This window comes from Macadamia integrifolia, chromosome 3 (genome assembly GCF_013358625.1).
Source record: "Macadamia integrifolia cultivar HAES 741 chromosome 3, SCU_Mint_v3, whole genome shotgun sequence".
NCBI classification, from domain to species: Eukaryota; Viridiplantae; Streptophyta; class Magnoliopsida; order Proteales; family Proteaceae; genus Macadamia; species Macadamia integrifolia.
In genome coordinates this window covers 17,401,344-17,417,332 of record NC_056559.1, presented here as the reverse complement: position 1 = coordinate 17,417,332, position 15,989 = coordinate 17,401,344, and the positions used below count along the sequence as shown (strand labels likewise).

Sequence of the window (15,989 nt, the reverse complement as noted above, 5' to 3'; positions counted from 1 at the left end):
GTGGAAACTAACAGTAAAGAGCTCGTGTCATACATTAGGGGAGTAGTGCAAATACACCGCTTCTTATTCAACTAGTGATTGAGGATATCTCCCACATTTCTTCTAATTTTTGGATTGTAATTTCTATTTTGTTCCACTAAGGGGTGCAATTCTATAGTAGATTCCCTATCTAGGAAGTTCTTGTCTATTACGAGTTGGACGGTTTGGCTAAATTCCACTCCGTGATTGACAGAATCTTGTCATTCGGCAACTTTATGAATAGAATTATGTTTACCAAAAAAAAAACTCGTCACAGGTGAGATATTAGATTGCCAAGCAGACTCAAATTCCACAAAAGATGGAAGCTGATTTTCTCTCTATCCCATCCAATGGGGGTCACGCGGCGATTTGCCAACCCAAGTCAATTGACCCTTAACCGGTTTAACAAAACCATTGATCCAACGGGGGGTTGTCTCTCTGATACCCTCCCAAGAACTACGCCTAAGTTTCAGTTTGCTTCTCAAAATGCTTGTTTGGTACCATACCACATCTATCACATTTGAATGGTTTAAGAAGATGCATCAATGAATGCTGATCAGGAGTCACAACCAGAAGGATGGTGATCATATAAGATATAAATATTTAATTTTTGAGGAGAACAAGCAAAGCAAACACCTCATTTCATATATTCACCATAGTAGGATTTATAAGCTGACAATAGTCTAACAGGCTGTGTTTAATTTAAGTATCTTATCTTAACTATTTATTCAGTGATTGCCTTTACGCCATAACCATGATTCTGAGGGACATCTAGGCAGAGGTGGAAGCAGAAGGGCCTTTCGACATAGACCAAATGGCCATCCTTGGCAGTGACGACAGAGCTCCTGAATTATGGATCGCCTCTTCCGATCATCATCAAAATTAATCCCTTTCGTGCTTGATGAACAAAGTGATAAGCAACTTCCAACAGAGAAGAAAACATCCCTGCTACTTGCACTCGAACACCGAGAGAAGCATGTCCCAACCGAGTAAAATGACTCCACCATCTCTTTCTCCTCATCTTTAGTATCTTCTACTTCCTTTGAATTGAATAAAAATTCTTCCATTCGTGTAGGCAAAACCCAGCGTTGGCTATCCGAGCGGCTAACACGCCTTCGCTGCGCTTCCATTGCGCGACTATGGATTTCCAGAACTGTTACCTGAGAAGAGATTAGTGTAAATCAGTGATATATAGTAATTTAAACCTATGGGTGAGAATTACTATACTGTAAGTGTTAATCAAAGAGATGGTTATATAAATACTTGTAGATCCTCATCGATGTCACTGGACAAATACTCTTCTTCTGGCCTTGCAGTAGAATGCCTCCCAGGAAAATTATGGCAGTGAGAAAGCGCATCCTTCAGCAGTGAAGCAAAGAACCTGCATAGTTTGGAGAGATCTTTAGGTTCTTCACAACAAAGTAAACATATGTTGGAGATATTGTTCTTGCACATGATGGTCAATAGAAATTAAGTTCTATGCGGGCTTTGATGGCATCAGAAAGATAGAGAAATGTACTAGCTATGTTCATGCATTTATAAAATATTTGTATGATAGCGGCCTTGCATCTTAATTGAAATCCCTGGTTTTCCTACTCTTTAGGGTAAAGATAACGTTAGAAGAAGGAGATAACTTAGATTAAATAAATATTTAAGAACTCTGATAACAGTTTGAACCCCTCTCATTTACTACATATATATGCTGCAGTTTTGTAGTCCACAATTTCACTTTTGGTTTAAGCCAAAGTAAACAAAGACATGGTACCAAACAGAGTGCTCTTTGTCAACATTTGCATAAAGTGATACCCTATCTTCCGATTTGCCTAGTAGTCTGACCCCACACAACTGAAAAGACACAATACATTAATAGTCATCTGCATCTAGGCATAGCCAGTTTGAGTTGTCATTTGAAAATCTATCCAGAAAGTTCTAACAAACGGTCAAGATTTTTGTTCTGCTTCAGCCCTAGCTAGACATGGATGATATGCTTCTATGTAATATGCAAGCTCTCAAAATCATTTAGACCACGATTGATTGCAACCTAGAATGAAATGGTCGGTCTGATTTCTGATAGGCATAGCATCTAAAAGCATAAGTCCTTCCAATAAATGCTGGATTATTTGCATTTGATGTTTGTTCACAAAATCCAATTTAATTTGATTAAATTATTACAATTTTAAATCACGTGTTTGTTGTGATTATTTCGATAATATGCAAACAGCTAATTTTATAGTTACTTGTTCACAATTATAGATAGACTTGAGCACTATGTTCTAAGATTTCCTGTTAATATACGGAAGAGGGGTAAAGAAGGCTACTATGACAAAGTCTAACAATGGCTCTGCAAAAAAGAAATTTTGATGGAGTACCAACCTCTTTTGGAATATAAGAGGGGTAAAGAAGGCTGCTAGTTTATGCGCCTTGGGAAAGATGTTAAGGGAGCATTCTCCAGACATAGTGTGTCTGGCAGAGCTACGATTTAGGTTAATTGCTGCCCTCTCATGCAGATAAATAATTTGGGATACGAGGTTGACGTTATTCACAATCACCGCCCTAATAAGGTTCCTAACCTTTGGGTTTTCTAGAAGCGTGGAATTCCTTGACCGGTGATAGTCTCTATGTCAGATCAGCAAATCTCTCTCACTGTTGACTGGTCAGGAAGCATTGTTGGGTTCTCCTTTGTTCATGCAAATTGCTTCAAGAATATTCGCAAGGAGTTGTGGGCAGACCTGTGCACTGCGGTGAACCCTTCCATTCCATGGTCGGTGATAGGGGATTTCAACACCACTTCGTTGTCTTTCGAAAAAAGGGGCCTAGGAAGATTTAATTTGAGCTCTGAGGCAGAATTTCAGGCCATGGTGGACTCTTGCCTTCTTTTAGTAGTTCCATCTCAAGGAAGGAGGTTTACCTGGACTAATAATCGCAGAAGAGGCCATGTCGCAGCAGTCCTTGATCGTAGCTTTTGCAATGGTATGTGGCTGGATTTTTTCAAAATAATTTCACAGGGAGTGCTTCAATGCACTGCTTCTGACCATGCCCCTTTGTTAGTGTCCTCCGATGAAATTCCAAAACCTAAGAATGCCCCTTTTAGATTTCACCGCTTCTGGATGGAGCATTCTAATTTTAAAAAATTTATTCATGAGGCTTGGAATTATAATACTCATGGGAATCCCGTTTCCACCTTATATCAGAAACTATAAAATGTGAAAATGGTTCTCAAAACCTGGTCTAAGGAAAACTTCCCTAACCTTGACAAAGAAGTGGAAAAAAATTCTATAGCCTTGAGTGTAGTTCAGCATGATATTGAGCTCCATGGTATGTCTGACAATCTCTTTGATATAGAAGCAAATTCCAAACTGCTTTTCTTAAAGCCTCCCAGATGTAGGAAACGTTGTGGTCAAAAAAAGCAAAGTTGAAGTGGATGAAGCAAGGGGACTGCAACTCAAAATTCTTTCACCTCTCTGTGAAAATGAGGCATTTAAGAAATTTAATTCGATCCTTAAAAAAGGAGAATGGTGACTGGATCTCTGATCATCCAGGTCTTCGCTCCTACATCTCCAATTACTAGGAGACTTTTCATGCCCAAAGTCTGACTACCCCTCACCCTGAGATCATTCAATGCATTCCCAAGGTCCTATCAGACACTGATAACATCTCCTTGGACGCCATCCCTTCTTCATATGAGTTAAAGCAAGCTATTTGGGACATTGATCCAGACAGTTCCCCTGGTCCCGATGGGTTCACAGGCCATTTCTTCAGAGGTATCTGGGATATAGTGGAGGTCGATTTCTGCAGAGCTGTGTCTTTCTTCTTCAGAGCAGGGAATATTCCAGTTGGAGTAAACAATTGTTTTGTAACTTTCATACCGAAAGTGATTGGAGCTTCTTCTCTAAAAAAATTTAGGCCAATCTGCATAGGCAATTTCTTCTGCAAAGTGCTTTCAAAAATCCTTGCTTCAAGGCTAATTTCGCTTCTTCCCCGTTTAATTTCTGAAGAACAAGGTGCTTTCTAGAAGGGGAAGATTATTTCTAAAAATATTAGCCTTGCCTCTGAATTGGCAAATCTTATGCATACCACTGTGAGGGGAGGTGGCATGGGTCTCAAGCTTGATGTCCAAAAAGCTTTTGACTCTCTTTTTTGGGACTTCCTCATTGCAACTCTGGAAAAGTTTGGATTCTCTCCAAAATGGATCTCCTAGATTCATCTTTTATTATCCTCTTCAAGGATCTCAGTTTTGGTCAATGGAGGACCTGTGGGATTTTTCAGAGCGAGTCGAGGGCTGCGTCAAGGGGACCCATTCTCTCCCTTTCTTTTCATTTTGGGGAAGTAAGTCTTATGTAGAGGGCTTAGAAACCTCACCGCTGAGGGTGAGTTGAAATCTCTGCCAAGGCCTAGAGGTGTGTTAACTCCTTCCCATCTTTTATTTGCAGATGACATTTTTATATTTATGAATGCATCTGTAATCTATTTAAAGAATCTCCAGATTTTTTTTATCCAAGTATCAGGAATATTCTAGCCAAAAAACAAACTTGGACAAAAGCAAGATCTTTTTTGGGAAAGTCGCCCCTCACAGGAAACAGTACATTAGTGACTTTTTGGATATCCCGCCTACAAGCCTTCCTACAAGTACTTGGGAGTGGAAATATTTAAAGGAAGAGTTAAAATATCTCATCTGTTGCTCTTGGTAGATAAAATAAAAAATAAGCTAGTAGGGTGGAAGGGGAAGCTCCTGTCTATGGCAGGTCGTGTTGAACTTGTCAGATCGGTTATTTCTGGAGTTTCCATCCATGACTTCTCTGTATATTGGTGGCCCCAATCTATTATTAAGATGATAGAGCGGTGGATGAGGAACTTTGTGTGGTCTGGAGATATGGAAAAGGAGAAAAAAATTATTGTCAAGTGGGAAGACACTTGTAAGCCTAAGAAGCTACTTGGGGATCAGGAAGCTTCGTGATGTTAATAAAGCCTATCTGTGTAAGCTTGCTTGAAAAATTAAGCATGACGATTCGGTCATGAGTAGATTTCTCAAAGCTCTCTTTGTTGATAAATATGGGTTCCTAAAGACAGGCTACAAATCTTCATCCATTGGGCCAGGTTTGAAGAAAGTGTGGACTCTTGTCTCAAAGTTGGAGCGTTGGTCAATTGGCAATGGCACCAAAGTCAATTTCTGTTTTGATAGGTGGCTAGACAAGAACCCTATAGTAGAATCTTCTCAATTAGAAAGAAGCTAGTTCAAAGGGGATGACTTGAAAGTTTCAAATCTCATTATTGATAATAAATGGTGCTTCCCTCAGGCGAACTCTGCCTTCCTTTCCGACTTTTTTGAAAAAGCAAATCAGATTTTGCCCACTCAGGAAAATGATATATGTAATTGGAGTCTCACTTCTTCTGGCATTTTTTCCATATCTACGTGGGAGGAGGTTTGCAATAAAAACCCAAAAGTGAACTGGTTCTCTGTGATCTGGAATGCGAAGCTTCAGCCTTGTCAAGCAACCTTTGGGTGGAGATTTGCTCAAAAAAGGCTCCCTATAGATGAAGAAGTGCGCAGAAGAAGGATCAACATTCCATCTAGATGTGCTCTCTATAAAAAATCTGAAGAGACATATTCCCACTTATTTCTTCACTATAAATATATCTCACAAATGTGGGAAAAATTTTATTCGTATTTTAATATGAGATGGCCATCTTTTCTCCCTATTGATGATTTTCTTACTTGGTGGAAGCAAAAAGTAAATCCATGACTTTCAAATCAGCCAGGATGTGTGGCACCATCCTTGTTCCTTATTTCACATGGCTTGAGAGGAATGCCAGAATTCAGAATGAGGAAAAAAAAATCTCCAAGCAACGCTTTGCCATGGTCAAATAAGAGATAAGTATGCTCTCCCTGTTTCATTCAGGTAGGCCCCTAACTGTTTCAAATTTGATGTGTGCTAGTACAGTGGGTTTCTCCTACGTGCAGTGCGCAAGAAATGACATTATTCAGATTTTTTAGTGCTCTCCCCTGTTTGGATGGCTAAATTTGAATACAGATGGTTGCTCTGTGGGAAATTCAGGGAAGTCTGGTATTTTGAAATGACAAGGCTGATATTATTTCTCATTTCAAAAGCTTCACTGGCCATAAGACTAATTTCAAAGCTGAGTTTTTAGCTGTAATCTATGTCTTAGAACTTGCCAAATCTTAGGGTCTTCAAAATATATGGGTGGAATGTGACTCGATGTCCATTGTGACTCTTCTTTAAAAGGGCATGGTTCCATAGTATTTACGCCAGAGATGGTTGAGCCTTCTAGCATTCTTGGGTTCCATTCAATGGAAAATCACTCACTGTTTCAGAGATGCCAACTACATGGCTGATTTCTTGGCAAAATCTGCAGCAAGACTCGAGACGTCAGACCTGGTCCTCTCTTGGCCTGCTTCGGTGTCAACCACTCTTCACATGGACGCTATGAATCAACCTCGATATAGATTTTTATAGTGTCACCTTGATTTTATTTTTTGAGGTATGTTTGGGGCTCTGTATTCTCTCCCCTGCTGATGGCAATACCGAAGGTGGGGGTTAGTTTCTCAGTGCCCTTTTCTAATTTTTCGTTTTTCATCTTGTAAATTTCCCATTTTTTTTCTATTAATATACTCAACCTTCTTAGCAAAAAAAAATATATCTTGGCTTACATGTTGTATGGAAAATGGGATACAGTGTGGCCGACAGAGAATTTTAGTACCGTGATTGACATACTATTGCATTTAGTTAGTTTGTATATGCATTAGAGATAGGCTTGGATATGGGTTATGGTGTGGCTGATAGATGATTCTAGTACCGTATTCACCATACTGAACTATATGTATATCCTTGATTATGCAAAGACATGTATATAACATGCAGTTAGGATAATTGAACCTATGCCACGACCCCTTACCAACAGGAGCTTATGTGTTGGATAACCCACAATGTAGGTTTGATGAGATTTTTTGAAATAGCATGTCCGTGGTACGATGTGAGTTCAGCCGGAGGGAGACTGAGCCTAAGTGACTAATGGATGATTCTGAGACTATGGCGTAAAGACAAGATTATCGAGGTTCTCCAAGTGACCAAAGGTGCATTTTGAGACTGGTAAGCTCCTTTTCGAAACTAGGGTTTGTCTCGCTAGTGACCGATGGCTTGATTCTAGGACCAGAGATATTGTCTACTGTGTTGTAGTAGAACTATTACCCCAAGACTTGGTTTTATTGCTTAGGTTGATAATAAATGAACTCATGCACCATACCATGGACTATTTTTTTTACTGCTTGTACGTTCCCAATCCCTTAACTAAACTTAATGAAGCTCACACCACATGCGTGTTTCTTTTAGATGACGATATGAGTATTGTTATACCAATTAGCAGTAATGCTTTTTCGTCTATGGCGGAGTATGATGGAGACTAGAGGGTTCCAGAGTCTGAGGAGCATGATGGATTGTGTTTGTGACAACTGTGCCTACTGTGTGCCATGATTGGGGATGCGTTGTCCATTATCATCTTTATATCTTTTAGATGATTATACTTTAGTGATATTTACTACTTATGTTTTATTATCTTGGGACGATGAGAATAAATTTTGTTATTGTAATATTTAACACATCTAGTTTCACTAGCAAGAATCAATATTATATCTTTTGTTAATTTTAGTGATTTTTTATTATGGATTGGGAATGTAAGATATTGCATTTGATATCCTAGCAAGTAGAATAGGATGGTGTTACATCCTAAGGAGTGGGCTGTTACAGTGTGGTATCAGACCGTGATGCTTTGTCATAACTCACAATCAAACAGATTCTAGGTTTACTGTGGATTAGGGTCCACTATAAAAATTTAACAATAAATGAATGTAATAGAAAACACAAGTGGGGAACTACCTTAGATAGATGTAAAAGCCATTTACATTTATAATGATTAATAGCCATAAGCACCTTTACATGAATTGTAGAACTAAAAAATAAAAGAACATATTCATCTGAATTAAGAAAGACAACATAACTGACAAAGAGAAATAAAACTAAAACATAAACCAAACTCTTATGAAATCACTTCGTTGGAGGTGGTGGTGGTGGAAAGAATAGGGCCCACTGCTCCATCCATCGTTCTAGAGTGTTTAGTCTCCTATCAATCCTCCTGAACCCTTGCACCACCACCTAGATCAAGGTGTCTAGGAGACCCATCACATGAGTCTAGTCAACAGCTGCTCAGAAAGGGACTGGGAAGAGACAGACGGTGTCTCAAGAGTACAGAGGATTGAACAAGGTTTCTAGGGGACCTTATCTTAGCCCCTCGAGTACAATTTAGGAGGCCAGAGGCAATCCAAGTTTCCCAATCATCTTGATCTAAAGCTGCATATTAGATGGTTGGGCCAAACACTCGCTGCTACACTTGCAACCAACTGGGGCACCATATATGCTTCCTCCTAGACCACAATAGTCTCATTTTGCCAGCCATTCTATGCAGTCACTAATGGGAAATAGACCCCATGGACATGTATTCGCTATGACGGTAGGGGATGTAGAGGCAACTCATGGAGTGGTGATAGTTACCCTATCCATTTCATTATTACCTGCACATATATTATTCGACTCTAGAGCATCACATTCTTTTATTTCACCCTCATTTGCTAATAAGATGGGATTTTTTTGAAGATTTTAACACAAAGCCTCATAGTTAGTACCACTATAGGGAGTGTTGTGTGATTAGGCGTAGTGTATGAGCCCTGTCCAGTATAGATCAGTGGTCGAGATATGATAGCACACCTAATCAATCTTGATATGACCAACTTTGATAGGATGTTGGGTATGGAGTGTTTGTCTGCCTATAGTGTTAGTGTATTATGTGAAGAGAAGAGGATTGTATTCAGACCATGAGACGGTGATGAGTTCATCTTTTTGGGAGGCAAAGTATAGAAGCCTAAAAAGATCATTATATCGGCTCTTCAGTTGAAGAAACTGTTGGACCAAGGGTATCAAGGATACTTAGCCTCCATGATGGACATTGAAGCAAAGATTAAACCATTGACGAAGTTGGATGCAGTAAGATTTTCTTAACATATTTTTTTATGACTTGATAGGATTGACACAAGATCGGGAAATAGAGTTTGTTACTAACTTACTTCTTAGGTCGGCACCCACTTTAACGACACCATATTGGATGGCACCTACATAATTGACAGAGTTGTAAACAAAGTTACAAGACCTTTCGAAGAAGGTGTTTATTAGACTAAGTGTGCCTCCATGTGAAGCACTAGTACTATCAATAGAAAACAAGGATGAAAGTATGAAATTGTACTACCGGGAACATAATAAGCATACCAATAAAAACAAGTATCCATTGCCCACAATTGATGATTTATTTGATCAGTTGTAGGGTGTAAAGACATTTTCCAAGATTTAAATGTATGTAAGATGACCTTCAGATCTCAATATAGGAATTACGAGTTCTTGGTCGTATTTTTTTGATTGACTACACACCGGTTACATTTATGGATTTTATGAACAAGGTGTTTCAGGATATGTTGGACAAGTTTGTGATAGTGTTCATAGATGACGTCTTGGTATACTTCAAGAGTGCGGAAGAACATGTTGAGCACGTAAAGCTAGTATTCTAGCATTTGAGGGAGAAGCAACTCTATGCAAATTTCATCAAGTGTGACTTTTGGCTTGCTCATATAGCATTTTTAGGACGTATGGTCTTAGAAAGAGGTATAGAAGTTGATCTAGGAAAGGTGAAGTTAGTGTTTGAATGGAACACACCAAAGAGTGTTGCAGATATCCATAGTTTTCTAGGACTGGTCAAATACTACCTGATATTTATAGAGAACTTCTTACACATTTTGGCCCCAACGACTTGATTGACAAGGAAGAGTGTGAAGTTTGAATGGTCTAAAGCTTCTGAGAAGAGTTTTCAGGAGTGGAGAAAAAGGTTACTGACAACCCTAGTGCTAACCATTTTGACTAGTACAGGTGGAATGGTTATTTATAGTAATGCATCCAAGATGGGACTGGTCAATGTACTATCACACCCCACCCTTCTAAGGATGCCGATGATGTGAATAGGACACTTAACATTGTCTACAAGACTTCCCAAATCTCTAAAGCAATACTTTACCCTGAAAATCCACAATGAAAACCATTCTAAAATCATATGCAGCAAAATAAGAATATATATAAACATGTTTCTCATACCGGGAGAACTAAAAAGAGATACTTTAATAATTTAACAAGTTAAATATCTAATGAAATATAACACATAAAAATTAATGTATCAAGGAGTATAACATAAAAAAAAATACACAAAATGATGATGGGTAGCATCAATCCCAACTCACGACGCACTGTAGGCTCTATCACACGCACAGTTCATATTATGCTCCTCAGCTGCTAGTCATAGTCAGCTATAGAAGAGATGTGTCACTACTCATAGTTACCACCATACATGCATCGTCGTCTAAAAGGAATATACATGAAGTGTGAGCTTCATTAAGCTCAGTGTGGGATGGGATTCATGAAAACAAACACATATCCCATACTGCATAGATGATGCAGTTCATTTATTATTATCCACCTAGTTGCGGTTAGGAGCCTTTCATTCTTGGAATACACTGTTACACTCGTACTCAAACATAACTACTTTTTATGATGGTAGATGATGCACCAGATTTACAAAGCACTAATAACCTTTGGATATCAGCAATCTATTGTTAGGAAGGAAATGATGATCCTTCATATCATTGTTGGTCGTGCCGGAATAACTGGAAGGGATTTAAACATCCTATCAAGTTCGGGTGTCTTTACAAACATAAAAGACCTCTTTCTCATTTCAACATATTGGACAAGGCTATATTATGGTTATGGACCTCTCACACAAGTCCCTGAGCATGTGGGTTCAAGACTGAGAGAACAACCCAACTAAAGGGACCTTTTTGGGGCAACCGAATGGTACAACTAGTTGGCTGGTTGCACCCCCTGAGACAATTAAACTATTCTAAGTGATGTTATTTGGATGTGGGACACACGATTACCTACGTGTATACTCCAGGACCATTCCAATGAGTGGCCACACCTTCATAGTGACGGATTAATGGACATATATCCCATGGAGGTGGACCCACAACATCAACAAATAGATTAATCTCGTTTGGCCAAAAACCTATAAAATTACCAAACATGCTTTAGTCATTAAATGAGCCTATTTAAAGTCTAACCACCTATCATTTTTTCATTGTACAAGTGAAAGAGGAAAGAGAAAAAGTAGAGGAAGAAGAAGAAGGAGAAGAAGGAAAAGGGAGTTGAAGAAGGAGCTTCAAGCATCCCTTGTAAGGTCTCCCTCTCACATTGCCAAAGTAGGTTCTCTCCCCCTCTCTTGTGCAAGTTCTATGTCTCTCTCTTCCCTCTATAAGCTAAGGAGGGGACTCTCTATACAGTCCACACTAAATGGAAAGCTTTGGGAAGATGAAACTTATACTTATATGACCCAATTTAATTAACCCTAGCATATAGGTATGAGAGCCATGAAAGTGGGTGCACTAATTGGGGAGGATTATCAAATTGAACTAGGACTGTGTGAGGATCGAATCCCTCACCATGGAAACTCATGCTTCATACTGTATGATGAGTATAATGACCCTACAAATGAAGAACCACAGTTTGGAAGCCAAAGGAGGGAAAAACCCCAATTTTGGGCCAATTAGTTGATCGAAACCCATCCACCGGTTCCATCAACCGGTTGGTTATGTAACAGTCTATAAGACTTCGGATTGGTCCTCCGATTGGCATCAATAGGTCAGGATCATCCACCAGACCCATTAGCCTGTTGCAGTAGCTTAAGCCTATGATTTAGGGTTTAATTGGGGATTTTTGTAGGGATTTGTTAAGGTATTTAAGGGATTAAAATGTGACTTTTGTACATGTATTGGATAGGTTAAATTAACCTTAAGCAAGGAGATACGTGGATTTTTTGGAGATTGCAAAATTGTACTAATTCACGTACAATTTAGGTGAGTGGGTGTTTGACTTAATTTATGGAGTGTTCATAATTAAATTTCTTCTTGCATGCTCATATTGTGATGTCATACTTGTTTATGCATCAATTTTCTATTTATGCATGTGTTATGTGAATTGGAGTATATGTGTGAGTATGTGGAAAATGTGAATGTGTGGAAAGTGAGAATGTGGATGAGATGTGGATATAATGGTGAGGGCACAGCATGGCTGAAGGGGGAATTTTGGTATTGTGCGCCCCAAGTAGTATTGTATTGTTGTGATTGCATTCATGAATAGTATACATGCCTAGGATCACAACATTGGTGCTACAATCCCATGCCAATAGGAGATGAGGTATTGGCTAATCCTAATAGGCAGGTCCGAGGTTCATTTCGGAATACCAAGTTCTTTGTAAGTTAAGTAAATGTCATGCACAAGCACTACACAGCTGGGGCGATGCAGTTAGGGGATTACTCCAAGGGGCTTATTGGGTACTGAGGTATAAATATAGGGACTGGCATGCTCTTGCTTGCAACTAGCTTGTCTTGTCAAAGGACCAATCGTAACTGATGAAGAGGGATACCACTTACATTGCATAGCACTTAAACTAAGCTATTGAACTTAGTTGATTGTCTAGGTATAACGATTAAAATGGACTCAGGCCGCATTAAGTAACTAGTTGTCATAGCATTATTATTGTTCTGTGTGCTTGTATACCCCCACCCCTCACAGGCTTATGAAGCTCATCCCATTTTATTTTCCCTTTTTAGTTTGTGATTCAATATATAGGTACCAGAGCAGAGTGAGGTCCTGGTCAGTATAATCGAGGAGTCATGTACATAAGGAGTATATAGAGCACGACTAGGACTGTGGCTGTGAGGGTTATGCTTTTTGGGCATCTATTGGGATGATGGGCATCATCCCGTATTATTTTTTTTTTCTTTTTGCATATATAAAGTTGCTTCTTGATACTGTATTTATTGGATGGTGATCTCAAAACAATGTATGCAACTAACTATAGAAACATTATCTGTTCATCAGTCTATAAGTACAGTTTGACCCTATTATCTATGTGATTCTGTTAGATTACTTAGTAAGTTGTGTGTTGTTAAAGTACTACACTTGTGATCCTAGAGGAATAGTTGGCCACCGAATGGTGTCCAGGTCACACAATTACATGATAATGGGGCATCCCCAGACACCAGAAAATTTCATCAAAACAACAAAAGCTATGTTCCTAGAACCTAGTGCACCACATATCAAAAAGGAAAATAAGAAAGCAAGTGAATATAAGCGTGTCATCATAAAGAGAATACCGTAAGAAAAGCTAGGGTTGTCGGCTCTAGTCGACAGTCAGGGTTGTGGATAGATCTTTGGGGTTCACATAAATCTTAAAGAAGGAGGACCACCCATGCATCTCCTGCTCAACTGTAGTAACTCTACCCTCAAGTTTTCCCTCAGGTGTTCATGCCCGAAGAGCCCCTCTCCATGCACTCCATTAAATCACCCACGGTGGACTCCCGAAATGGACAGGCAGAGGTAGAAGCTCCTCCTGCATGTGAAGCTGAGAATGGTGGTGGTGGTAGTGCATCATGCTCCTGAACCTTGTGGGCTGATAGACCATAGATTGATAGTCATCATGATCTACAACATTGTTGGCCCCCTCCTCATCTTGTGGCCTCTCCAGCTCCTCATCACTTGTGAGGGTAGTGGCCAGAGATGTGAGATGTCTCTCTTCCCTTTTGGGGGTGGGGGGGGAAGGACTTGCATCCCGTCCTCTCTCCTCTCTTTCTCTTTCATGTGAGGGAGGGGGTATGTCATGTGTCCTTACCTTGCGGGCCCCATATTGCTGTATCACCACTCGGTGATACATGGAGGCCTATTTCGCAAGAGTGTGAAATTCGTCATTCGAGATAGAGGTTTGATGATGGTCCAATACGGGGATCGGGATCATACAAATGGGGGTTTGGAGTCACTACCTAGGGTTATGGGCCTAGGACCCGGGGGTGGGCCCAATTCCTAAGAAAAAGGCCTGAAATTTGGTCTGGTCTAGAGATTTAGGGTAAGTGTTAGGTTGTAGAACTGGGAAGGTATTAGACACCCAATCTACCCAGTTCAACCAGTCTTCCTACTAGATGCTTAAGAACGAACATTTTCCACAGTTATTACTATTTCACATGCATGGTTAAGTTATCACACATATAAACATTGACTAAATTTAAACTACAATATACACTAAAACAAGGTCTGTATAAAATCTACATGATGGCAAGTTGATTGAGAAACTGTACTTGAACTTAACCCCCATTTCGGGTCAAGAGGGGTGGACCTTTGATTAGTACCAGCTCGGACTGTCTTTCGTGTTCTCTTGGCTCAGGGGAAGATGGTCTTGACCACTGTTAGTTAAAACGTGTTTGCCGTTTGTAACAGTTTCAAATGTTTTTTGCTATATGCCTCTATGCAATGCGAGAAAAAATTGGAACGGCTGAAAAAACCATTTTAAACACACGTTTGAAACACGTATGCATATTTTAAGGGTAAAATAGGAATTTTACCATACTCATTAGAAGAAAAAAAAAAAACCAAAACAAAACAAAACGCATTCGATAGGGTTTCTTTTTTCCCCAATCCTCTTAATCCTCTTAACCCTTTGTCTCCATTGGTCAGTGTAAGAAATCAAAGATTCAGAGTTTATACTCCATTCCTCCTAATCATTCTTCTCTATTGGTCCTCATAATCAAAGAAGAGAAGAAGAAGAGAGTCAAAGACAACTCGCAAGGTTCAAGTCGTAACTCACAAGTCGCAGACTCGCAACTCGCAAGTCGATCGAAGAAGATGAAGAGGATGGCAGCAGTAGCAGACAATAGCCATCAAAGAAGACTCGCAACTCAGTGCTCTCAAGTTGACCGAAGAAGACGACAACGGCCGATGGCTCAGCAAAAAAAGGTTAGACGACCAATTGCCATCTGAAATTTGTGTGTGTGTGTGTGTGTGTGTTTTTTATTCTTCTTCTTCTTGGTTTTCTTTAGAAGTTCATATTTTTAAGATGAGCACAATGATACAAAGAGCAAGAAGCTTCAAGGCTTGAATAGATAATTATTCCAAAATGGCTACTTCTTAGATTCATTTGGAAGGAAATAAAGTCTTATCTGCAGAGCAATGGTAACATTGACTGAAAGAGAAACATCTTTAGACGCGTTGTGATTTGTATGATCTCTTTGCGTGTTTATTGTTTCTCTTTGTTCTTGTACTCTAAATTGGGCTTAGATCTTCTCTTTATTGTTGAGAGAAGTATTGCTAAGTACCCAGTTCTCTTTCTTAGTCTTTGTTCTTGTCTCCTTTCTTTTGGTGTTTCATTGTCTCTGTTTCCAATTTTGATCTATGCTTAGGAAATGAAGGTCAGTTTTCTCTCCTAATTTGGCTCAAATTTAGTTTCAGATGCTTCGCTTTAATTAATTCTTATTATTTCAGTTCATATGTACTTTTAAACTTAGATGTCGAACTACTTTTTTGATTGAGTTGTGATTGAATGCAATGGCAATTTTCCTTTCCCTGTTTTACTTTTTGGAGATTTCTGAATCTTTATAGATAGTGGATTTGTTTTTTCCTTTTATTCTTCCTTTTCCCCTTTTTAGAAAAATTGGTTATTCCTGGCATTATTCCTTTATTTTTTTTTTTTAACTAGCCTTAAAAGGATTTTCTTTATTTTCCTAGACTCTTATTAGACAGTTAAGAACCAACCTGGGCATGCTTTTGAAACACATAATTTATTTTTTTATTTTTTGGCGATATGGAAGAGTGCTTTTGGTTTGGTTTAGATTTGGTTTATTGTAAATGGATTCACAATACATTAGTTATTCTATTTATTGAGATTGGAATGGATGTTTGATTATAATATGTAGGTATTTCAAAGTTGAGCTGCCTGAGCCTAAGAAAAATGGTGAGACCTAAGGATAAATTTTGGGAATATGT

At 39.1% G+C, this 15,989-nt stretch overlaps 1 protein-coding gene across 1 annotated transcript; it reads right to left on the bottom strand.

Annotated features, from left to right (window-relative positions):
* Positions 1–643: 643 nt before the first annotated feature.
* LOC122074924 lies at positions 644–1,570 on the bottom strand. The gene is made up of 2 exons (XM_042639920.1): positions 1,282–1,570; positions 644–1,178 (listed from the first exon to the last, which is right to left on the bottom strand). The coding sequence occupies exons 1-2, from the start codon at positions 1,471–1,473 to the stop codon at positions 747–749; spliced, it is 624 nt and encodes a 207-aa protein (XP_042495854.1). The 5' UTR covers positions 1,474–1,570; the 3' UTR covers positions 644–746.
* Positions 1,571–15,989: the final 14,419 nt, after the last annotated feature.

Excerpts from the sequence above, each read along its gene's own strand:
- LOC122074924 (XM_042639920.1), bottom strand. The coding sequence starts at position 1,473 with ATGTGCAAGAACAATATCTCCAACATATGTTTACTTTGTTGTGAAGAA. Across the intron at positions 1,179-1,281 it reads ACATCGATGAGGATCTACAA|GTAACAGTTCTGGAAATCCA; the intron begins GTATTTATATAA and ends ATCTCTTCTCAG.